This window comes from Homalodisca vitripennis, chromosome 1 (assembly GCF_021130785.1).
Source record: "Homalodisca vitripennis isolate AUS2020 chromosome 1, UT_GWSS_2.1, whole genome shotgun sequence".
NCBI classification, from domain to species: Eukaryota; Metazoa; Arthropoda; class Insecta; order Hemiptera; family Cicadellidae; genus Homalodisca; species Homalodisca vitripennis.
The window spans coordinates 106,206,928-106,230,420 of NC_060207.1; the positions used below are offsets into that span (position 1 = coordinate 106,206,928).

At 31.9% G+C, this 23,493-nt stretch overlaps 1 protein-coding gene across 1 annotated transcript in view; it reads left to right on the plus strand.

The window, feature by feature from the left end:
- The window catches only part of LOC124368632 (SCY1-like protein 2), a 156,129-nt gene that overhangs the window by 21,485 nt on the left and 111,151 nt on the right, over positions 1-23,493 (plus strand). Inside the window, exon 2 of the mRNA XM_046825871.1 lies at positions 14,198-14,551. Coding sequence (XP_046681827.1) covers positions 14,198-14,551 — 354 coding nt within the window. The remainder of the gene's footprint in view (positions 1-14,197; positions 14,552-23,493) is intronic.

Consider the following 23,493-nt stretch of genomic DNA (forward strand, 5'->3'; position numbering starts at 1 on the left):
AGTTAACTATTTTTATAATCAATATTAGATTTGAGTGTTCTAATACTTCTTCGTAGGCTTACATACGAATATTTATTTAAAATCTAGTGCATCGAAAGAGCATTCCAATTGTATTTGTTGTGGGTTTATATTATAATACATTAGTTCAATATTTTAAATTAAGTACATTTAACAAAATATTATGCTTCCATAGATGGTTTTTATAAATGGTTGCCATGTTTTTGTTTCTAATATTTTATAACATCGTTATTTATATAACAACGTACAAGAAGTTCGACAATATAATAATGCGCTTCCAAATTACCAATTTCAATTCAACTATATCCTGCATTAAGCCTATTAGTTACATTGTAACTATAAATCCTTTAATTGGGTATTCATTGATTGTTCAGCACAAAAGTATACAGCTATTTGTGTCCCATTACCCGATAAATACTCTACAAGTAGTTTATTTTTTTCATTCATTTCACTGTAGTTGTAAATTAATGAAAATATCTTAGAGTCGTTTATTGAGTAGTCCTTGCATATTAATAAAAGTCGTATTGCCCACTCTTATTCATTTTTCTAAAACGAGTTTACCTTCTTATTACTAGTATAAACAACCTTTTACGACTACTGAGAGCTCTTTATTTGAATTTAATAGTAGTTATAATTATCTTTTTCCAATTTTATTTTCACTTAAGAATATGACTTCATAGCACCTTTAAGAAGATTGTATATTGTGATTTACTACAATAAATTCAGCTTTTATTATTTTAATGTGTGCATCAATATAAAATCTATTTTGAATATTTCTTATAAATGTCTTTAATGTAATTTTGTAATCAAAATGCAATTGGGAAACAAATTATTAATGTTAAAATTTGTATGAAAACTTCACTCATTGATATTTTGATTAAGACTTTTAAAGTTCCATTATTGCAGAATGTGATAAACAATGTTGCTTGAAGTAACCATAACAAATATGCTACTTAAAAGATACAATCGACAAACAGTGCCTATACGATGCAGTTGACATTTAGAATGTTTTTCTTTATTATTTTGATTTAAATTCTCAGATAACTGGCTTTAAAAAACAATCATTATTTGCCAAATGGTTTATACACATACTGTGACATTTAGTGAAATATATTTTAATTTCTTCAGATTAGTTCTGAATATAGTTCAATGAAGGAATGTAAATACTTTTAAATAACATTCGCATCTCAAATACTACGCAAACTAAATATTATGCTGTATTAATCAAATATATAGACTACGTAAAATAGGCTAGGTATTGTACATAAAACATAGTTTTTTTCTAGAATGGAGTTAACAATGCTGTAATTTTATAAAAGTGATTTTGGTGTCAACAAAAGACGATAATAAGCAACTGTTATGCTTAATGGTAGCCACGTCAAAGATAATATTTTATTCTTCACCTAGGAAAGGTGGAAGTAAAGAGTGTTTTATTGGTTTATATTAACACATGTTCGGGCTTGAATAAGTTATAACTTATAGCTTGATTTATAATCTTTTAAATGTTGCATATATTTGGTGTATAAAGGAGAACGGTTCCACAGTTTAAAACGGCTTCAGATAGTATCCTCCAATGTTCTGCCATTACACTTGCATGTTTATTCTGCTGAGAGTCACAAAACCTACCAGAAGCGTAATATGCCGGTGGTATTGCTATTGTGCTAAACCTCAGCCAGTAGATAGACGTTCACAATAATTTCTAATTAATATTATAGTACTATATTTCATGATCATAACTCTGAACATGCCGAACACATACAAAGCAGAAGTAGCCAACTAAAGAATGAAATCAAGCTTAGTTTACAGCATACAGCTCTATAATGCTATTATAGTAAAACAACGGGAATTCATAGTAAAAAGATTCGATCTTTCACTTTCCCAACCCATCTTCAAAAGATAACTTCCAAAGGAAATACTATTACTATTAAGTATTTTTCAAGTGTTTATTACTGATCAATTACAAACTGTAAGGTAAAGTAACATATCGACAGCTGAATTAATATAATAATAATGAACTTTATTTTATTCCAAAACACTTATAACAATTCCTTCCTCCCGAAATAAACTATTTCGTATACATTTGAAACTTACAATTTCATATGCATAGAAACTATAACTTTCATAATAGTTTTTATAAGATACTTATAGAATGGTTTATAAGAAGGAAATAGGTAGTCTTTGATTTACTAAGTTTGTACTCTTTGTTTTCAATGAAATTTAAAAAGTGAAAAGGGTGCAAGACCTGCAGCTAAGAAGCAACCTAAGGAGTGCAACTATAATGCACATTATAAATGAGTATGTTTTTGATAATATTCTGGAGTGATCAAAGAAAACAATGAAATATTCATTAAGCTCTTTTGTTTTCTAGCATTTTATATGGCTTCATTGCGAAAGATGTGTTAGTTTTGAACTTAAGCTTATCAGTATTAAATACAGAAATATCCTGTTATGTATTCAAATACAATAAAAATGTAAAATTTCATAAAATTTTCTTGAGCTCGATTCTTAAAATCAATTGCAAACGTACGAATCATCAGACGCGCAAAAATGAGACGTGTATATCCAATACTGCTGTTCAGAATGTACTTATATACCATTAAAACATTACCAAGCATGGCTTTGCACCGTTCGTTATTATAAGGACGAAAGAAAATATATTATAAATTAAACATTAGATATTAACGTTCCATTTTTTGTCGTTTAAAAGTTGCTTTCAGATAAGAACACATTAATTAGAGCCAGTGAGTTGGATAAACAAAGAAAATCGTTTGAAAACTTGCCGTTCTCTCAAGACACATTTCTATTTCCCATTTCATGGTCTTATAAATAAATATTGTATATTATTATTACTAAGAAAAGTTATAATAGTTGAGAAGTCTAGAAAGAAAGCAATAAATGCTGAAAGGAAATCCTTCACACAGCCTAAACTTTAGTAACAGAGAAAGGGAGTGGCAGTATTTATTATTTATGGGCGGATAAATGAAGGAAGTTGTGACTAAATATTTCACTCTCGGATCTTGCATTATGCATTTCTCTTCAGCAATATTGACCGCTTTTTTAATGCCTCTTATTTTCTTCTTTTAAATGTCATAACTTGTATAAAGTATCCGTTTTTAAGTAGTACATTAAAATGTCATTTTGTGAGACATGAATGACTTTTTATTCTGTTTTAAGACATTAAAATTGGTTTTTTGTTGGATTATTTTGCAATTTCTTAATTACAACTGTTTTATATATCTTCCTCAAAGCGAAATAATTGAAAAGTATTTTAATTATTACTGGAGGATGTGTTAGCAGTTCAGGTAGTGTATTTGCGATCTTGTAATCAAGCCCACGAAACAATATAAGGATATGTAACGAAACATTATATTATGTACTCTTATATGAGGTATGACTTTAGGGGAACATGTAATACTTTAATTAGTATTATATTAAACTTTATGTAAATATATAATTTTCTCATATCATATTTAATTTAAAACATAACATTATTTATGCCATAATTCATATACTTACTAAAAGATCCATACTTTTCCTTGAGCTTTGTTACAAAACTGTCCAAAATAATGACGAGAAATTACTTTTTTGTACATTTATACTGTCGTCAGGGTAGTTATCTTAAAAAGCTTTGGCTGTAAAGTTAAATATAATTTACTGAACGAAAATTCGTTCCAAATTAAATTATGTTAAATGATAAGAAACTGTAGATATGACTTACACGTTATTATATTTGTGAAAGATATGCGATAAGTCACAGGCTATTCAGAAGGTGGTCTTAGGGGTTTTGATATTATCATCAGGCGAAACATACACAAATTCCATAATGATAATAAAATATAGGTATTACACAGCATCAAAATATTTAAACAAAATTCTATACATAGAGTGAAACAAAACATGTACATGAGTATTTTAATTAGAATATAAATATAAATATAAATGTATTAACTTTTTCTTAAATTTGCCACTCTTTATTCAGGATGAGCAGTACAATGGTCGTAACTGCTCGCCCTTGGTATGTGGCAAAGCTCAGTCGATAACCGGTGTAGTAACGTACAAGGATGTGTGTGGTCTTTTGTTTTCAATATCGTTTGTGTGATATCTGCAATACCTAGTTACAATAGTCGTAACTGCTCGCCCTTGGTATGTGGCAAAGCTCAGTCGATAACCGGTGTAGTAACGTACAAGGATGTGTGTGGTCTTTTGTTTTCAATATCGTTTGTATGATATCTGCAATACCTAGTTACAATAGTCGTAACTGCTCGCCCTTGGTATGTGGCAAAGCTCAGTCGATAACCGGTGTAGTAACGTACAAGGATGTGTGTGGTCTTTTGTTTTCAATATCGTTTGTGTGATATCTGCAATACCTAGTTACAATAGTCGTAACTGCTCGCCCTTGGTATGTGGCAAAGCTCAGTCGATAACCGGTGTAGTAACGTACAAGGATGTGTGTGGTCTTTTGTTTTCAATATCGTTTGTGTGATATCTGCAATACCTAGTTACAATAGTCGTAACTGCTCGCCCTTGGTATGTGGCAAAGCTCAGTCGATAACCGGTGTAGTAACGTACAAGGATGTGTGTTCTGATATCGTACAATAGTCGTAACTGCTGTGTGTGGCAAAGCTCTTTGTAGTAACGTACAAGGATGTGTGTGGTCTTTTGTTTTCAATATCGTTTGTGTGATATCTGCAATACCTAGTTACAATAGTCGTAACTGCTCGCCCTTGGTATGTGGCAAAGCTCAGTCGATAACCGGTGTAGTAACGTACAAGGATGTGTGTGGTCTTTTGTTTTCAATATCGTTTGTGTGATATCTGCAATACCTAGTTACTTTTTTTAATAAATCAAAAGACTTGATACTCCTGGTTGTAGTTAGATTTTTATCCAGGAATTAGAGATATTGCTCCCTATTGAAAAAGAAGAATTTGAATGAAATCCAAATATTTTATGGCAACAAATTTTACAGCACTCCAAAAGCAATAAATATCCCTTTTTGGACGTTGAAACGTATACGATGCCCAAAAGTCATGTTAGCATGTTAATGTAACCATTGACAAATTTTACAACTCCAAAATCTTTTTGATTTTAGTATTTCATTCTTCACGTTGTGAAATTATAGTTTTTAAATTAGTAAAAGTTTATAATATATGATTTTCAGACCACAATAATTACATGATATGATTTACTTAAACCTTTACTTCGTATGCATCCATTTAGATTCATCTCCTGACTGTGACTAGTCGCAATAATATCACATCGTATTGAGTTTAAAAGTGCCTATACAAGTTCTGAAGTTTATTTTAGAAACAGTCACCGTTAAAATTCTGAGAAAATTTCTGATAATTTAGTTACAATTAGAATTTTTCCAAAATTTATATTTCCTTAACGTTTTATCATAAGTGTATTTAGTTAAAACATATATGATTTACCTGATACCCAAACTAAATTTTCAGAAGAATATACAAGCAACTCTCTAACTTTTAAGAGTTTAAATTTTTCCCATTAAAATAGAAAATAACTAATACAAGAAAATGGTATTTTGAGGGCCTTTTTTAAAGTTTATTGAGAATGGCTGTTAAGTCTTTATCAAGAAATGTATCCTGTAACTCCGAGACCTCTCTCCAATGTATTTTCCCTTTCCTCTAATGAAATCCTATCTGGATTTTCCCCATCTAGTTGACAAACACTGGGATGACAAAATTCAAACAGTGGTACGTGCAACTGTACAGAGTTAATATCCTTTCTTAGCCATAGTTCCTCTCCAGTTCTCCTTGAATGATTGTGAACCAGTTGTAAAGCAAATTTAAATTCTTATTTGAGTGAGGATGCCCAGTAGCCTCGGGTCCTGGTTTTGGAGACATTGGTACTGAGGGCCCATACTCTGGAAGTCGGTCCTATGAGCAGCTTGACGGTATGAGAAGGATTTCATACCATAAAAAGTATTATTTTTATCAGCAATAGTTGTTTTACAAGCACGGTTGGCATGCCCTGAATGGATAGGACATCATCCATGGATAGTCCGTTAACTCGCTATCTCACCTACCCAGTGGCTTACATTGGATATTGGTTTATTGGGTTGTACTATGCCTTCCAACATTTGACATCTCTATCGCCATTCATTGCTCAATAATGGCTATGACTAAGGTTTAAACTTTTTGCACGTATTTAAAATCGTATACTTAACAATGTTTTCATTTAACTACATAATTGTATTACAGCATGACATTATTTTTATCACGAACTATTTACTTTTTTACATTTTTGTTGAAGATGTGAAGTTCATCAGTGTAAAACTTATTTATTGCCAATTTTATTTAGAATAAAATAGGCTACTTAGGCATCCGTTAATGGTTTAAACATTGTCCTTTTTATATATAAATTCAACGACAGTTTGTTTTATGTCGTTGCGAGGAAACTAAAAATAGAACAACACGATGATTTATGTTCGAATTCGATAAGTGACGTGGAGCAACAAGTGAAGATATCACATTAGCGGTGGCATAGGAGGTGAGCTCCGGGAACAGGAACGTTGCAAACAGAATCGATAGTACCGAATAGACCCGGAGACTGCCGATCACGCCCGAAGTTCGCGACACCTGTTGAGCGAGCAACAAGTTGTCCCACCCACCTCCATAACTACTTGTCCAACTTGTTTGTTGGTTTTATTTGTGCCCATGTTTATCAGAATTTTTATTTCGCCAAAGTTGAATCGCCGGAAGCTTTCTAGGGCTAAAAAGCAAAGAAAAATGTATAGGGGATAAAACGATATGAGAAAAATTATAATTAATTATTGGGTTAGGTCAGAATGGATTGTTGTTATTCCGTAAATGTATATAAAACTATGCTGGTTTGTCAAGTAAAATTCTAATCAGATCGTATCCTCAAAACGTTTTTCTCATTTGTTTCATGCTCTCTTTAAAGTTTTTGAGAAAATCCGAAAATAAATTAATTAAGAAAAACAGTAAAATATTCGCGTAGTTTATTTGCGTATCTGTACGGTTTTCTAATCCCCATTACTGCTCATCCTAATTAGTCTCTTCCAAATCTCCAGTTCCACGTCCTTCTGTTCTCTCTCCACCTTGATGGTACGGTTTTTTTTACACACGTTAAAACGCCTAATATCATATTTATTAAAACAATTACGTCTCTAATATACGTTTATACCTAAATATAACATTAGACTAAATTATATGATGACAAGACAATGTTTATTCAAGCTATTTCATTCATTAGAAAAACGGTAACCTTTTGAAACGTGGTCTTGCGCATTTCTGTGGCAAAAGAAGGTCACAATGATTATAAGTATATTACAAAAATCATTAAATATTTTATTTTAAATAAACAAAAATAATAATAAAAATACCCAAAATTTGAATGTAATTTATACAAATAAGGTCATTGATAGTATTAACGTGGATTACAACTCTAAACACGTTATTTAGCGCGGTAACGCTATCCACAAATACAAGATCTATCCCCACTATAGAAACCATCTAACGTTATTTATAATAGTATAAGGAAGTTCATAACATCTAAAAACGTATAATTTGGGTTTATAAACATTGTAGTAATTTTCGTATACATGTTTTGTTAATTGTGTACATAACATAGTTGGTGGGTATCTTATTACCCTAATGTGAGTAGTTTATTAAACGTTTCTGCTTCATTTTATACGAAGAAGGCGCACAGTGTCCATCTTTTCCAGCAGAAATAGCCGTATCATAATATAAGGCGAATAAAAGTTGTTGTCACTATGCGCAATCATTCAGTGGCTCAGCGTTAGCGTAGCCTACTACTCGATGGGCTGGAGAGATTTAGTTTTTGTATGTCTGTCTGCTGTCCACACAGTATCTCGAGTAAGAACTGGCCATAGACTGGAAATTTTACATAACGCTTTATTTATATATAAGCAACATTGATGTCAGTGATGGTGCATGTCACTCCAGGGGTTTGGATGAGCGTAACAAGCGAAACATTGGTCTTGGGGTCACCGTGGCGCCTGTTACGTGACACGTTGTGTGGTGTAGCCTACTACTTTTTAGTTATTCATTAGCAATTAAAATAAAACTCAATATACCACTTGCTAAACAGTTAGCTGTTATCTGCTTGAGTAAGTAGTTTATACATAATAGATACGTATGGTCCAGTTAATACTATAGGTAGCCTACCTACCTGATCTATTTCTCTACTTACTCACCTTATTCCATACTCCGTGTTCAACTAAGAAAAGAGGGGGTAACATTAAAACTTTTGAGTGTACGGTGAAAATACTATTTAACTCGAATATAATTTTCTCCGGATATATTTTAAATGATATACAGCCACAGCAATCACAAATTGCAAAATGAAGTACAATAGCTGAAAATGAAAACATTTGTCTATTTAATGTCAATTGTAATCAATAAATAAAAAAAATTCATCGCCAGATGCTATGATTTGTTCGTTTTCAGTTGAAATAGTATGGCTTACAGTGGAATAGTTTAAGACATGAAATTTTATTAATATAAGAACTGCGTATTTGAAACACTCAAATTATGTCCAGAATTATCAAAGAAAATATGCGTGGTAAAATGAAAAATCATTAACTATTAATCATAATCGCTCAGACTAAACTTTGTAATAGCCTGCAGGTTATGATCACCCCTTTTGGTTTTTAAAAGCTTACCTCAATTATATAAGATAGGGGTACGCCACAGTGTCGGGTCACAGGTTTCCCTTCACGAAGGTTGCATCCAAAATTTCAGTCCAAGGCTCATTTCATTCTTAAGATGTCCTGTGGACAGACAGACAGTCGTACAGAAACAAAATTTTGTAACCCCTTAGGAGCCAACAGAGAAATTGTACCAAGCTATGAACTTCAATGATGCTCAGCCAAAGGCCGGATGGACATGAATTCTCGTACAATTCACTCGACATAGAAATTAATTTTCATGCAAAAGTTGAAGTTGATTGTAATCAGCTTGCGTACAAATTAATTTGTTTGGACATTTTCTCTTTGCCATCCTGTTTACCCAAAAGACCAATTAAAAAACATTCGCTAACGGTCAGGTGAACCCAATAGGGTGACATGCACCATCATCGAACTCGATGTTGGCTGCATACAAATAAAGCTTCGTGCTAAATTTGAAGCTATAAGTCGGTTCGTTCTCTATACATCGTGGAACAGACAGGCGGACAGAAATTAAACTTTTCCAGCCCCTCGAGTTTTATTCGCTTCTCTAACGGTTAGCCAATAAAACTTTATACGTCTTTAACAAACTGTACTGAGGCTTGTAATAAATTAAATAACCTGATCATGTAAAATCAACTCTCTAAGTTACAACTTGTCTGAATAACCTTATTCTACTCAATAATTCTAAATGTGAACTAAATAAACTGGAACTGTTCTTTGTCAGAAATAACTCTGAAATAAACGTTATCATCTGCGGTTATTAAAAAGCTTATACAACTCAGAAGTAATGAAGTGTTATTACTGAGCGAGAAGCAGATTGTGGATGCAGGGACTGTGCGGTTTCCGAGAATAGATCTAATATGACAGCTCCGGACGTGGGCGCAACTCGTGGTGCACTCGGGAAGGTTATTTTAGAAACCGCCTGCCTACGTCAACGTTAAAACATTGCGCAATCAATTTGTTACACCTTAGCTCTCGTCTTGCGTCCATCAAATAAGAAAAATTTGTACTAAGTACATATTTGGTTGTTATTATGATTTTGTCAATAGGTTGTAACTCGAGTTTACTTTTATATTCAAATATAGAATAAATTGTATACAAAATGACGCAGCTCGATCTCTCCATCTCTCGTTCTGTAGAATTTGTATAAAACCATATTTAGAGTTAGAAATGAAATTAGGAAATAATTTAAAATGTGTTGCTGGCAAAGAACATATAGAAATGATAAAATTTTTTTTTTAGTAAAAATCAATTTGGCTTCAGAGAAAATATGAATACCGAAAGCGCTCTATTTAATTTTACCAAAAATGTATACAATGGCCTAAATTCAAGTAAATGTATAAGTGGTTTATTCTTAGATATAAAAAAAGCATTCGACACTGTAGATCATACAATTTTATTAAAAAAACTTTATAGGTGTGGTATTCGAGGAATAGCTTATTCTTGGTTTGAAAGTTATTTACGGGATAGGTATCAGTGTGTCAGAATGCACTCCACATATAGTGAAATGGGTAAAATCTTATATGGCGTGCCCCAAGGGTCAGTATTGGGAGCAATCCTTTTCATTATATATATAAATGATCTATGCGATGCCAGATTTCAAGGAACACTAACATCATTTGCTGATGATACAGCCCTTAGCTATGTCAAAGATAGCTGGACTGATATCCACGTTGCTATGAGCAAAGATCTAGAAATAATTCAGTGGTGGTTCACAATGAACCATATGCTTTTAAGTACGGAAAAAACAAAATATGTCAATTTCAGTCTCAGAAAAAATGACATTATATTTGAACCTGTTTTCTATAGATGTGCTGACTGTATTTTGAAATCAAGCCAAATCAATAATTGCTTAACAATGGATTGTTCAACGATACAAAAATCGGATATTATAAAATATTTGGGAAGTCATATGGATAGTGAATTTAATTGGAAAATTCACATATCGAAAATTACAAAAAAACTCAATAATATTATAAGAATTTTTTATTTTTTAAGAAACATTTGCAATTTAAAAATACTTAGAATGTTATATTTTGCGCTTGTACAAAGTCGAATTGAATACGGCATATTTCTTTGGGGAAGTGCGTATGATTCAAATTTAAACTCATTACTTATGCAGCAAAAGCACTTTGTCAGATTAATAACCCACAGTCATATATTTGAACACTCACGACCATTATTTAATCAGCTTAGGATTTTCCCTATCAAGATGTTATTTATATATAAAGTATTAAAACAATACTATGATTTGATAAATACTACCAACTTAGAAGCAAATGAATACAGCTTAAAACTAAGAAATTCAGGAAATATAAGAGTTCCAAAACCAAACAATACTTTTTTTACTAAATCATTCATTTTTATGTCACCGTGGATTTTTAATAAATTACCTAACAATATAAAAAACTCAAATAACAAATTAGTATTTTTAAAAAAATTGGGAAGGTGGTTGTTTGAACTAGAGGATATAAATTCAATTTTATATATTCAGACATAGTAACTGGTTTTTTACCTCACGGCCCATATTTATATATATTTTCAAATAATTTGAAAAATCTAATCTAACTCAAACAAGCAGGTTGATTATAACTATTATTATATTATGTTTTGATTAAATAATATATTAATTTATATCCTCAAGAGAGATCTAAATTGTTAAATTAAGTTGTTTGCTGATGTTTTTTTATGTGTTAAAATATAATAAGGAACCTCCAAACAGGCTTAGCCTTGGAGGCCCTATATTTTCTCATTTATTGTATAGTATAGGCCTAAGCGCATTTAGATGTAGGTTATATTTTAACTATAAATTTAGTTTATAGGTATTTTGAAGAAGTAATTTTTTATTTCCAGTCTTTTGTAATGGTGCAGTCAGACCTGGCAAGATTTAGGAAATTATAACCCCATTATATTAATTTACCGTTACGTACTGATGTATGTATGTAGCCTGTAAGAAAATGAGAAAATAAATCATTCTTTATTCTTTATTCTTTATTTTTTATTCTTTATAACATGCATGTTATTATGTTATACCAAATTTACATATTAGATGTATCAAACATTACTCCTCTGGTCCTAGTTTCAACGGTCCGAGTAATGGTATCTGTCTTCTTCAAGTGAAACAATATAACATTGTTTATGTCTTTGGTAGTCTTAGTGGTGTCTCTTGTCATGTCTATGTAATTTTATGTATTAATGATAAAATTGTTATTTTAACAAAGGCTTCCCCTTAATTGACAAAAATACATATTAATACATGTTATTTAATAAATAATCGTCATCATACAAGGAAAAGGACAGATTGCATACACGAAATGTTGAACCATACATTTGTCGTAAAGGGCATCTTGCCGAACAAGAGTTCGTATTAACATTTAAATAACAATTTGTAATTGTGTATATCATGGGTTATTTATATACGAATGATAACGTGTAAAGGGTAAAATTAGCTTATAGATTTCAAAACTTTTATATCATCGGAAATCATACTATTTTAATGTTATACATGTGAAATAAAATCACTCCAGACTGGAAAAAGATATCTATGTAATATATTTTTTATTATTAGTACCACAACAGTTTTTCTATAATATTTATATGGTAAAAGATACTTTGGTGCATAAAAGTTTATATAGTGAACATTTATTGTGAATTAATAGTCTCTATGATTTATAAAATAGACTTTGTGTCACTGCTGTTGGAGGTTTTTTTTAACATTCGACAGCAAATGTTTTTATTTTTCTAATCTAAATTATTATCTTAACAGTTGTATAACTGTATTGGGAATTTCAAGGGCCTGAAACTATTCAAAGCGCGTAGTTCATAAAAAATCTTCGGTGATGTATAAAAAGACATTAAATACACTAAAGAATGTCTTTATCCGTCAATGTCATTAAGATAAGTAAATAAATAAGTAACTCAGTGTAAATTCAGATAACTGTGAACAATTTTTCTGTTCAATTGAACCTTTATGTATTTTTATTGTTTTGTCGTGTACGTATTTGTAAATATTTGTTTGTGTTAAAGACATAATTTGAACATAATTTATTCTTTAACATTTACTCAACAGTAATTTTGTTACTTTCAATCCATACAAAGAAATACAATTTGTGTTTCACATTTTGATGGATCATGTGGGCTTATAATCTGTATATTTATTTGAGTACGTATAATTTTGTTATTTATTTTAACTGGTTCACTATAGGACAAGAACACTTTGTGTAGAGATGAGTTTTTTCAAAGACTCTTACCCGAAACTAATGTTTAAATATATTCCAAACACCAAGTAAGAGTGTAGGATCTTATTATTACTATTCAAGCCTCATCAACGTATGCAAGAGTTAGTTAGAACTAATAATTATATTTTGATTTTTGAATTATCTAATAATCATGCGAGTGAGGGTATACCTATCTCTCCATTACGAATAGGGAATCTAAACACACCCCATTGAGTCAGAAACTTTACAATAGTGATACCAAAACTTCATGTTAGGAGATTTCTCACATACGAACAATGACAAACTAATCACCTGGTAAATAAACAAAAATACCAAATGTTACGGAAATGATTGCGTAGTATGATAATAACCCAGGTTCATCTCATTCTGAGCTAAGGAAATTAGATTAGTTAATAACGACCTAATGTGTTCGTACCATAATACTTAACAAAATATGATATGACCTAACAAATAAAAAGTGTACTCCTTACTATTTTATACTTGGTAATCATTTATATTTCATAACATGTCTTGAAATTTTTAAATATAGTATAAATGAAAATATTTTGGGATTGCTTATGGCCGAGCGGTCCTAGACGTTGGACTTAGACTCTGAGTTAGTGATAGCGCAGGTTCGAATCCTGTCTGTGACCGGTGCACTTATTATTAGTACCATCTACCTTGTACTGTATCGACTCTCCCCCTTATTCTGTTTGATAAGATCCTTGCACAGTCCAGTGGCCCAAGAGGACGGGCAGAATAAGAATTAAATGGGGGCCGGGTTCTCTTTAAAAAATATATTTAATAATAACTTTGTATAAAATTTGACACAGAGGTGAATATTGGAGAAATGGTATGTTAATAAAGTGTGATAATTCAAAAGTCGGGCAGCTCAATTAGTACTATTTGTACATCTCACACCGGTACCAGCACCTACCATACCCCTCTAATTTAATTATACATGAGATAATATATGTTTCATAACACAGTACATATTATATATATATATATATATATATATATATATATATATATATATATATATATATTATAGATGTTACATATAATATTGTACATCATAAAAACTTATAACTATTATCAATATCTAATCTAATTATATATTCTTATTGCTCTTTCAAGTGACGTTAATTTAAACTTTTTTAGCATCGCTTTATTATGTTTCGATAAATGTGATTTATTTGAAGTGACTTAAACAACAGCGAAACTCATGTATTCCTGCTGTATCTATGTTTTATCTAGTTTTTATTCTACAACGTAATTATGTTTCCAGGAAGTGTCGGTGTTTGTGTTCGAGAAGAGGAGTGCGGAGAAGCTGCACAAGCCCAAGAGGAAGGAAACGGTCACTGAACTGTTACGGGGGTCGGTGCGGCAGTTGGAGAGGTTCCGCCACCCCAAGGTACTACAGGTCCACCATCCCATCGAGGAGTGCAACGACACCCTGGCCTTCGCCTCGGAGCCGGTCCTGGCCAGCCTAGCGAACATTCTGGCCTTCCAGGAGCCCAGTCAAGTGGGTCCTCCGGCGACCGGAGCCTCGCAACACCCGCCACCGCAGAACACCCCACGGCCACCCCACGCGCGAGAGTACCACTTCCTCGACATCGAGCTCAAGTACGGCATCCTCCAGGTCAGTTTATATCTCTCTCCCTTATACATCGATCTTGTAACATTTACCACCAACATTTATTGAATAACTAAACATCCGGATATACGTGTGAGACTGCATTACTCAGTAACGGCCTGTGTACTGGTTTAGATCTTCGGTAATATGCACATCACCAAATCACACTATTATGTATTTATCGTTTAAATACGGTTTTCAGTTTTAGAGCTTAGTTATTTTTTTCATTCAACGTCAAAAACAGCATCATTCAAACGGACTGATGCGATTGGGATATTGTTTCATGAAGTGGTATTGGTTTCTGTTATGGAGCTTTGAAGTTCGGATAGAATGAATACGTTCAATAGTTTAAATGAATAATAAATAGTAAGCTGTATTGCATCACAGAGTTATTTATTGAGTATTTATTAATTTATCTTCCTATGTTGCTTTTCTCTGACAAATTAAAACCGCAACTACTGCGACATAAGTTTATTGCTCATTGAGTTTGATATCGGTTCCGCGTCTGAAAATTCTTAACAAAATTAAATTCTTAATATATTTAAACCTCTGCTTTAAAAAATTTCATTGAATGAAGTTGGCTCTGTATATCAAGGTCGAAATATTTTAAGAATAAATTTGCTAACAATGTTTTCACACGGTGTGAATCGGAAAAAATGTAGATATTTATGATACTGGCCGTGTAAGCCTAAGATCTAACATTACCACATTGTATTATTTTTCAACAACAGAAACCTCATACTTTACGTATTAAAAGTTTACCAGAGACCTAAGAAGAAACAAATAATGATGTGAAGAATTATCCCAAAACACCTTTGGAAAGATGAGGACAGTTTGTTAGGCTGTGAACGTAAATGTTTTACACCTAGCAATGCTGTCAGGGTGACTTTAGTTTACTTCCACCTTTCATTACTCTAGGCTGTTCAACTGGAATTTACTACTGCAGCTGCCACGCCCTGTCGTTGAATCAAAAGTTAAAGTTCATTTTAAGCGAAAAACTCTTTTTATACTATCATCAGCCTACGTTCAATTTCCTCGTAAATGTTTGGACGTTATATGGATCTTGGCTCTTGTCTGTGTACGATGATGTTCTTATTTAAAACTTGAAAGATAACACCGACTGTCTCTATAGAAACAAAATGCAGTTTTTCAGTAATGAAGCCATATATAAGGACACCCTTGAATGTCTATCTATGTTATAAGTGAGTCTTCTGTCTTATTTTTTTATTCTGGTTGTTATCCGTTGCATAATCCCTCTTAATAAACAATTTTAGTCCATTTTCTTGCTAATTATAGTTTTAATTAAATGGAATAAAAAGGTCTTCATAAATGGAATTCTCCGATAACTACATGTACTACAGCTATACAGTAATTTTAACAGCTTGTGACAGAAATCCTTTTGTAGAAACAGTTTCGGTTCACTCAATAATTATATAATTATAAGTTTCTAATTATTTTAACTCTCCTAGACAGGACAATGTTTTATATTAAAAAATGTGAAACAAATTAATTTAAAATGAATTATTTTATTTATCTAATCTTAATTTAAAGAATATAAGATATTTTATTCGTACTATACTTTTAGCATTCCTTAGGCCTATCTATTATTAAAAAGTTGTATCTGGATAGAAGAGACCGGAGGTCTCTTTTTCCCGAGGTCCCATCTTCTTGGCTGATGCTGGTTTAATTTTATTTAGTGTACGATATTTGCTTTACACGTTCCAAGCTAAAGACATGTAACTGTAACAAATGACTTTTGATCCTTGCGATAACCTCTCATAGAGATCCTCTCAAAACTGTGTTCTTTTATATTTAAAATTATTTATCGATTATCATAATATTGGAATGGTGTTATTTGTTATTTTAGTTATCCATTGAAGGTACCACAAACATATTTTATGCACCTCTCAAATTGTTTCATAGTGCTGTTCGATTATTTTAACAATGACATACCCTCGTATTAGTTTGTACATGGATGTAAAACTAATATTAGTTTGAGCAATTAAGTCATTATGACTCGATCAAAGCAGGGATAGATACTACTGTGACATACTAATTAAACTAATTAGTTAATTATAATTAGTTTATCGTTGTAGATACAGATTATCGATAACCTTCAGACTATTGCAGCCATATGTGGTTTGCCTGAACGTAACAGTTAAAAGTAAAAGTTCATTTTATTAATAAATCATTTTATTAATATTCATAGTACAGTACTGATCGATAAGTATTTTTAGTTTTTATATAATACAAATATTGCAACATGAAACGCTTTAGTTGATTTATTAAGTCCCGATAAAATTTTTATGCGAAGTAATTAAAAACTGAGCGTCAAGTAGCGAAGGATTATATGTGCTTTTGCAGAACAAATATATAAAACTATAATACCAAGGACAAGTTCTTCGTGAGAAAATTAGATCCTCTTATCACACGCCTTCGTAATCGAAATACTACAACAATTATGGCTTATTTTGTATTGAAATGGTTAGTAATCGTTTATATTAATTAATAAAAACGATTAACGGTTTTAATGTGTTATTAAAGGGCATTTTCTTTCAACTATTTCTTGAGGGTAAAACATTTTCATTTCAGTTTGTTTTTCTGTATCTCTGTTTGAACGATATCTCGAGATCGAACTGACCTATAGACATTTTGCATGAAGCATCAAACACCGTGTTCGATGATGGCTTTATATATTTTTTTTATATGTCTTAAGGTTAGCCGTGCTACCAATAAGGATAAATAAAATGTGTAAACAACGTAAATACAAATATAATATTTAAAATAAGAAATAATAACACATGTAGCCTAGTTTTCCAACATCCCCACAATCATTTGATACCTTGATGTGTAGACTTCACTATTTCTATGGTTTCTTCATTTTATGTTTTCTTACGACCAATTGCAGGCCAAATTAATTTCATCTAAAAGCTGTGGTGATTGCTGTGTGATTTGTTTCTTGCTTGATGATTGTGGGTGTGTAAGGTCGAAGCGATAAAGACATCGTGCAGGACTAGTATGGTAACCGAGAAATCTATTTATATTTTTTCAAGTTTTTAGGAGTTGGGAACTCAACTATTGGCTTGCATCTATCCGTGTGAATCGTCACGGTATGACTGGCAAATGTGAGGCCTAAAAACTGAATGTGATTTGCTGCCAGTCATTTTCTCCGGATTGATGGTTAATCCCGCCTGTTTTAGCCGACACATCATCGTTAATGTGTTATTTCTCTGATATGACACAAGTGCTGATCACAAGTGTCGTTTGTTTATATGTACAAAACGTCGTAAACATTTACACACATTTGTATTTGATGTCTCAAAAAACTTGATCAAGTAAATATGTGATCAATTGAGTACCGGTTGCAAATCTAAGAAGCAGAAAACTTTGCTCAAATTGGTAGAACATACGTTGTGTATTTCTTTCAGTTTTCATGTAAAGGAGCCAACATACCTGATTTAAGTTCACCAAACTAAAGAATGCAGCTCTAAATGTTACAAAGCATACTATATAGTTGGCATGGCAGTGTCCTCAAGATCTATTGATTAATTAGGCGGCCTAAAGTTAACAACCAAAGTTAATTCTATCATTTTTCCTCCTTACATTTATTGGTTTCATTTTCTATGTATCCATAAAACCAATCCAAAACCATAAAAACAGAAAAACGAAATAACATAAAAATGGAATTGGTTGCATGATTTTCATAACAGACAACTGGTACTATTAAAATAACGTGCAAAACCAACATTAATTGTTTATTTTTCGGTTTAAGTTGTCTACTTTGAGTATATGCAGCAGTACATATGATTTCCGTTCTAAATAAATTAAAATTGCAATATACTAATATAAAAAAATCAACCAATGTAGCTTTAAAAACGCTACAACTAAATGTTTTTTGCACATAAATATTTTGTGATAAATTAAATCTAAATTATACAACACAATAATATAAGCAAATTTGTTTTGGTAACTCATTTGTATTTAAAACGGTTTTATATTAACTGTTAATAAATAATGGTAAAGGGACGAAAATATTATTTTTATTCAGTTGCTGATGTTAAGTTCAATGACATAACAGAAACCAGTCTTATTCTCTGGACAAATTTGTATTTAGTCATTAATATCTCCTCGATTTATAATTCAACGTATTGTCGTACTCCGATTAAACCGATTAATCTGCCGCAACTATTATCAAATTACGTAAAGTTGTTCACTTTAGAGCAAGGGTGGTGGCGGGCTTGTGTTATAAACCAACCACAACCGAGTAGGGCAGGTCACCCTTGATTACGGGTTGTGTCTGCTCCTGTAACTTGATCACCTTGTAATACATAATCAAGTTTGTGCGTCTCAAATGTAATTTATTCGCGACATTGAACACTAATTTAATGATTTCTCGAAATAGTTAAAAACATTACTAATTCTTTCTATACTTTTTTACAAAATACGTATTCGTATTTACATGTAGATGAAAATAGTTTATCAGAAGATCCTGCAATTTTTATTTTCATTCTATGCAACGATTTACAGCTTCTAAGTCAGGTAGTAACAACTAAAATCACTTCAAAAATGTTCAGTAACAAAAGTCCTCCACCCCATAAGGGTTTTTATTTTAATAATTGTTTAAAATAGTTCTTTTCTCGTATGAGAATCAGAATCGGTATTCGTAGTTTTCATATATGACATTCTATTGGATATCGTTTAAGTTTATTTTAAATCGCATTAAAACATTACTAATATAAGTATAGCCTTGAGATGGGAAAAGGCTTCACTGGGAAAAGGCATCTACAATAAATATTTTTTAAGGGGGCCGATACAGTTAGTCGCAATCATTTTGCAATGCATAATACAATATTTTACTCTAATCTCAAATAAAGACCAAATTTAATGAAAATTTAGAAGTTATGCTCAATACAGGTCTTAATTATTTTTAAAAATATTTTGGGAGTAAGCAAAATATATTTTACTTTTTTAATGTAACAAACAAACCAAGTTGTAGTTATAAAAATATAGGAATACAAACAAACGTTGAGACTTAAAAACATGTGCTTACTGAACAGTAAAAGACATCTGCGGATTAACATCACGCCCTTTCCTCATCATTATCATCATGCCTTGTAGCACCCTTCGCCTTACAACACTGGACACGCAAGAGATGATCAGCGCCCTAGGCGGGACACGACCAGTTACAATATTGGAAACACACAACAATGTTGATGACGCAAACCAATTCAATATTACCCTCTGACCTACCGTACCATTAAAATAATTGATCCCCGAATCACCCCGATCCCAATCCCTGTCACCTACTAATATCAATTCCTATTACTTTCTTCCAAAATAACTTTTCGCTATCAATCAGTTAGTATAACAACGGGAAATAACCAATTCATAAAGGTTTTCTACAGGGTGTTCAAAAACGTGGATTACTATTTTAGGATGTGGTTAACATTCTGGAATGCCCCAAATCTCTTGCTTCAGATTTGTTTTTTATTTATGTTTACTTAATACATAGTATTTATTTTTGACTGTGGTATTGAGATGAGCGCTAATCATATGTTACGTTACCAATCATACTATCACTTTTTATTTATAACGATGTGATATGGAATTGATTCCGCTATATGGGTACTAAGCCAGCCATATTTTATTTAGTTTTAGCGAAAGCTTCATTCGTTATTTTTATTGGGAAAACTAATACCTCTTATTTTTACGATATTCGTGTTTGTTTGGGGTTTAATGCTGTTTAATCATTTAGTAACTTCCAGAGATAGTCTATAAATAATATAGCAGGGCCTCCATATATTTCCACTCTGAATATTTATTTCGTTATTTTATGAACTTTAAGGACTATCTGAATATATACAATAGTTAATGAAAATATGGAAACCTAAACTGTAGTCATTACTGATATTCATAAATGGTAACTTACTTATTATTGGTCTTACGGTTTACAGTGTTTTCGCTATTCTTAATGAGTTGTTAAGTCTGGAAGTCCTAACAAAGCTTCGAAGATTTATTTTATTTCCATATCTTATATTTGTATTTAGAAATTGTTAATGTTTGCGGTTTTAACGGCATTTTAGTAGTGTTCTGATGCACAAACATACTTTTAATCAATAATCCAGTATTTTACTCTGAATGGAAATAAACAATTATATTGTTAGAAACAGGATAACCTTTTATACCACTTAGGGTATCCGCAGAATCTAAGCGGCAATATTGAAGAAGAAATGTTATTAAACATTAACTTTTAACACATTGACTGCACCAATACGTTAATGGTTACTTGGAACCAGAGCCAGTTTTACAACTTATATTTCTGCAGTGAAGTTAATATCTATTATAATAAGAAAACTGTTAGATCTCACCATGACCAATGGGTTGTATTTGTACTACATCGGCAACTTCGATTTTATCTACCCTTTGTACTTTCTGGGTATTTATCGAATAACCGGTATCCCTAACAAAAGAATATTAATGAACTTGAGCTGTAGTTCCACGAAGACATCTGTTATACTCCATAAAGAAAATGCAAGTCGCCGGCGTCCAGCATTCCCAATACGAAACTGTTGTCAGTTTAATTAAGAATTCCAGATTTAATCTTTTATCTCAAAGCGCTTTTAGAGAGAGGCCTTTCAAGTAATATCCAAACTAACGACATTATAAGGTTTTTATTGGACTCATTCGATCTTTCACGATGAGATGTAAGTGATCTATTCTCAACAGCACAGTAATAGAACATCTGTATTTCAGCAGTCCTACAGATGATGTTTTATACAAATTCAAACCTATACAGAAAATCTAGGTTACGTCCATTAGTCAGACTTACAGATTGAGCTTTAAATATCATATCAAATGTATAACAGATAACGCTTTCAACCTATTTTGAAGTTCACATAACATTTCTGTAATTAAAATTTTAAATCCTGTCATAATTTGAGATGTAAATAATGCAAACTCGTTTGCAAAATAAAATTGAATTATGAAAACTGTTACGATGGACCTGAATAAGTCTTCTCTATAGTATTATCCGACGTAACGCTTCTTTTTGCTTCTTTTCAATTACATACTATAAATTATTGTTAAACAGCATTTTTGAAGTGAAAACTTCTTTAGGCGCGTTGAGCGTTTTGGTAGAGGGTAAAATCCTCGGTTCGCGTCACCGACATGCTAATGATACTAACCTGCATGAAAAAGTCAGTCTCGCTGTGTTTTTTAACCGTAGACTTGGCCGCGGACTACTAACCTGCATGAAAAAGTCAGTCTCGCTGTGTTAAAACTGTCCCGGCGGAGTATGAAAACAGACTACGAAAATCAGTGACCTTTACGGCTTCCTCTCGCGATTTAAAAGTGAAGCCAATGTCGTACAATTCTGTAAGATGCGTCAAATTAAAGCTCTTAATATTGGCAATCTATTGGTTACATTTTTAAATATTAAAAAAATTTCGAAATAATTTTGATTATTGTTTACATTTTACATAGCGTTTACAATGACAAGAAAAAAGTAGTAAGCGAGGATTTTTTTTATTTTTTGGTCAGACAAAATTTGTCAGCGAGAAAGTTGTGTGAAAATAGATGAATATTTTTTTTGTAATTTATCATTTTTTTATTGGAAGTTTAGTTTAGCCTGTAGTAGCGTATGAAGTGATGAGTGAACGTTTCTGCCGGAACTGTAGTTGGCGCATTGGCTCACTGATACCGTATTAACTCAATAAATTAGTTTATTGTGCAATAAAAATACCTTTACGAAAGAACCAAGTTAATTTAACTAATTTATTAGTTTTAAAAATATTGTGGGTTTAATTGTTATTGCAATTATATACTTTATCCGTAGCAATAACTGTATTATTTACAACGGTGTTCAACTCACTGTTGTTCACTCGGTGTTTTTTTTAAATACTAGTGTAATATCTCACTATAGTGAGCTATGAAAATTACTTTCTGAAAACATTTATTTTAGATGACCTGGAATAAACAACTGAAAGGATTTAACATTTGGAAGATAATAATATTTTATACTTTGCATGTGAGCATTATGATGCCACGAATAATAAAAAGAATTCATACATGATCTGATTCACCATTACACCGCAACGTAAAACAAATTATTAGCTTTAATGTTAGTGTCCGTGTATAAATGTAACAACTAACTACAATTAAAAACTTATAGATGCTTAATTCCACTTCAAAATGCCAAAGCCGACTTCCTGGAAGCGGATATTATCCGATGAGCGACAGTTTACTGGAACTGAAGTTGTCCTTTTTACTGAAATGTTTCATCGTAGTAAATATGTTTGTATTTTAACTTTTATTTTTATTTGTTGTACGAAATTTACTAAGCGTTAGCGTTATTAAAAATTTATTACTCTAAGAGCTGGAAAGTTTCTTTTCTGGTTGTCTGTCCGCACGATATCTCGAAAACGAACAGACGTGATAAGTCTCTTCTTGGCGTAAATATTCATTTTTATATATAAAATATCGAGTTCGATGATGGCGCATGTATGATATTTGTCTGAGCCTTAGCGGACATTTTTACTTTGGCTATATGAATAAACCTTGATGGTAAGGAAAAAATCATAGACTTAAAAAGAAATGTAAACTGAATGGCCTCAATAATGTGACATTTTAACATGTTATATTAGGTACGTTCGTTGGAAATCCTTTTTTATATTCTATCAAGTCCTTCAATACTTCTTTTCATCAGTTTCATCGTATATAGACATAATAGAGCTCGATGATGGTATATTTACCTCTGTTGAATTTGGTGTAGCATTAACAATATAACTGTAATCTTTCAGTGTGATATAGACTTTAAATTTTGCATGTAACCTCAGCTAAACCTGTTACACAACGCGTGCTATGGCGTACCTTTCAGGGGCGCACCGACGGGGTGGATAACCGGGTCCTGCCCCCCCCCTCTTCTATTTCTGTCCCCCTTAATCCCAATG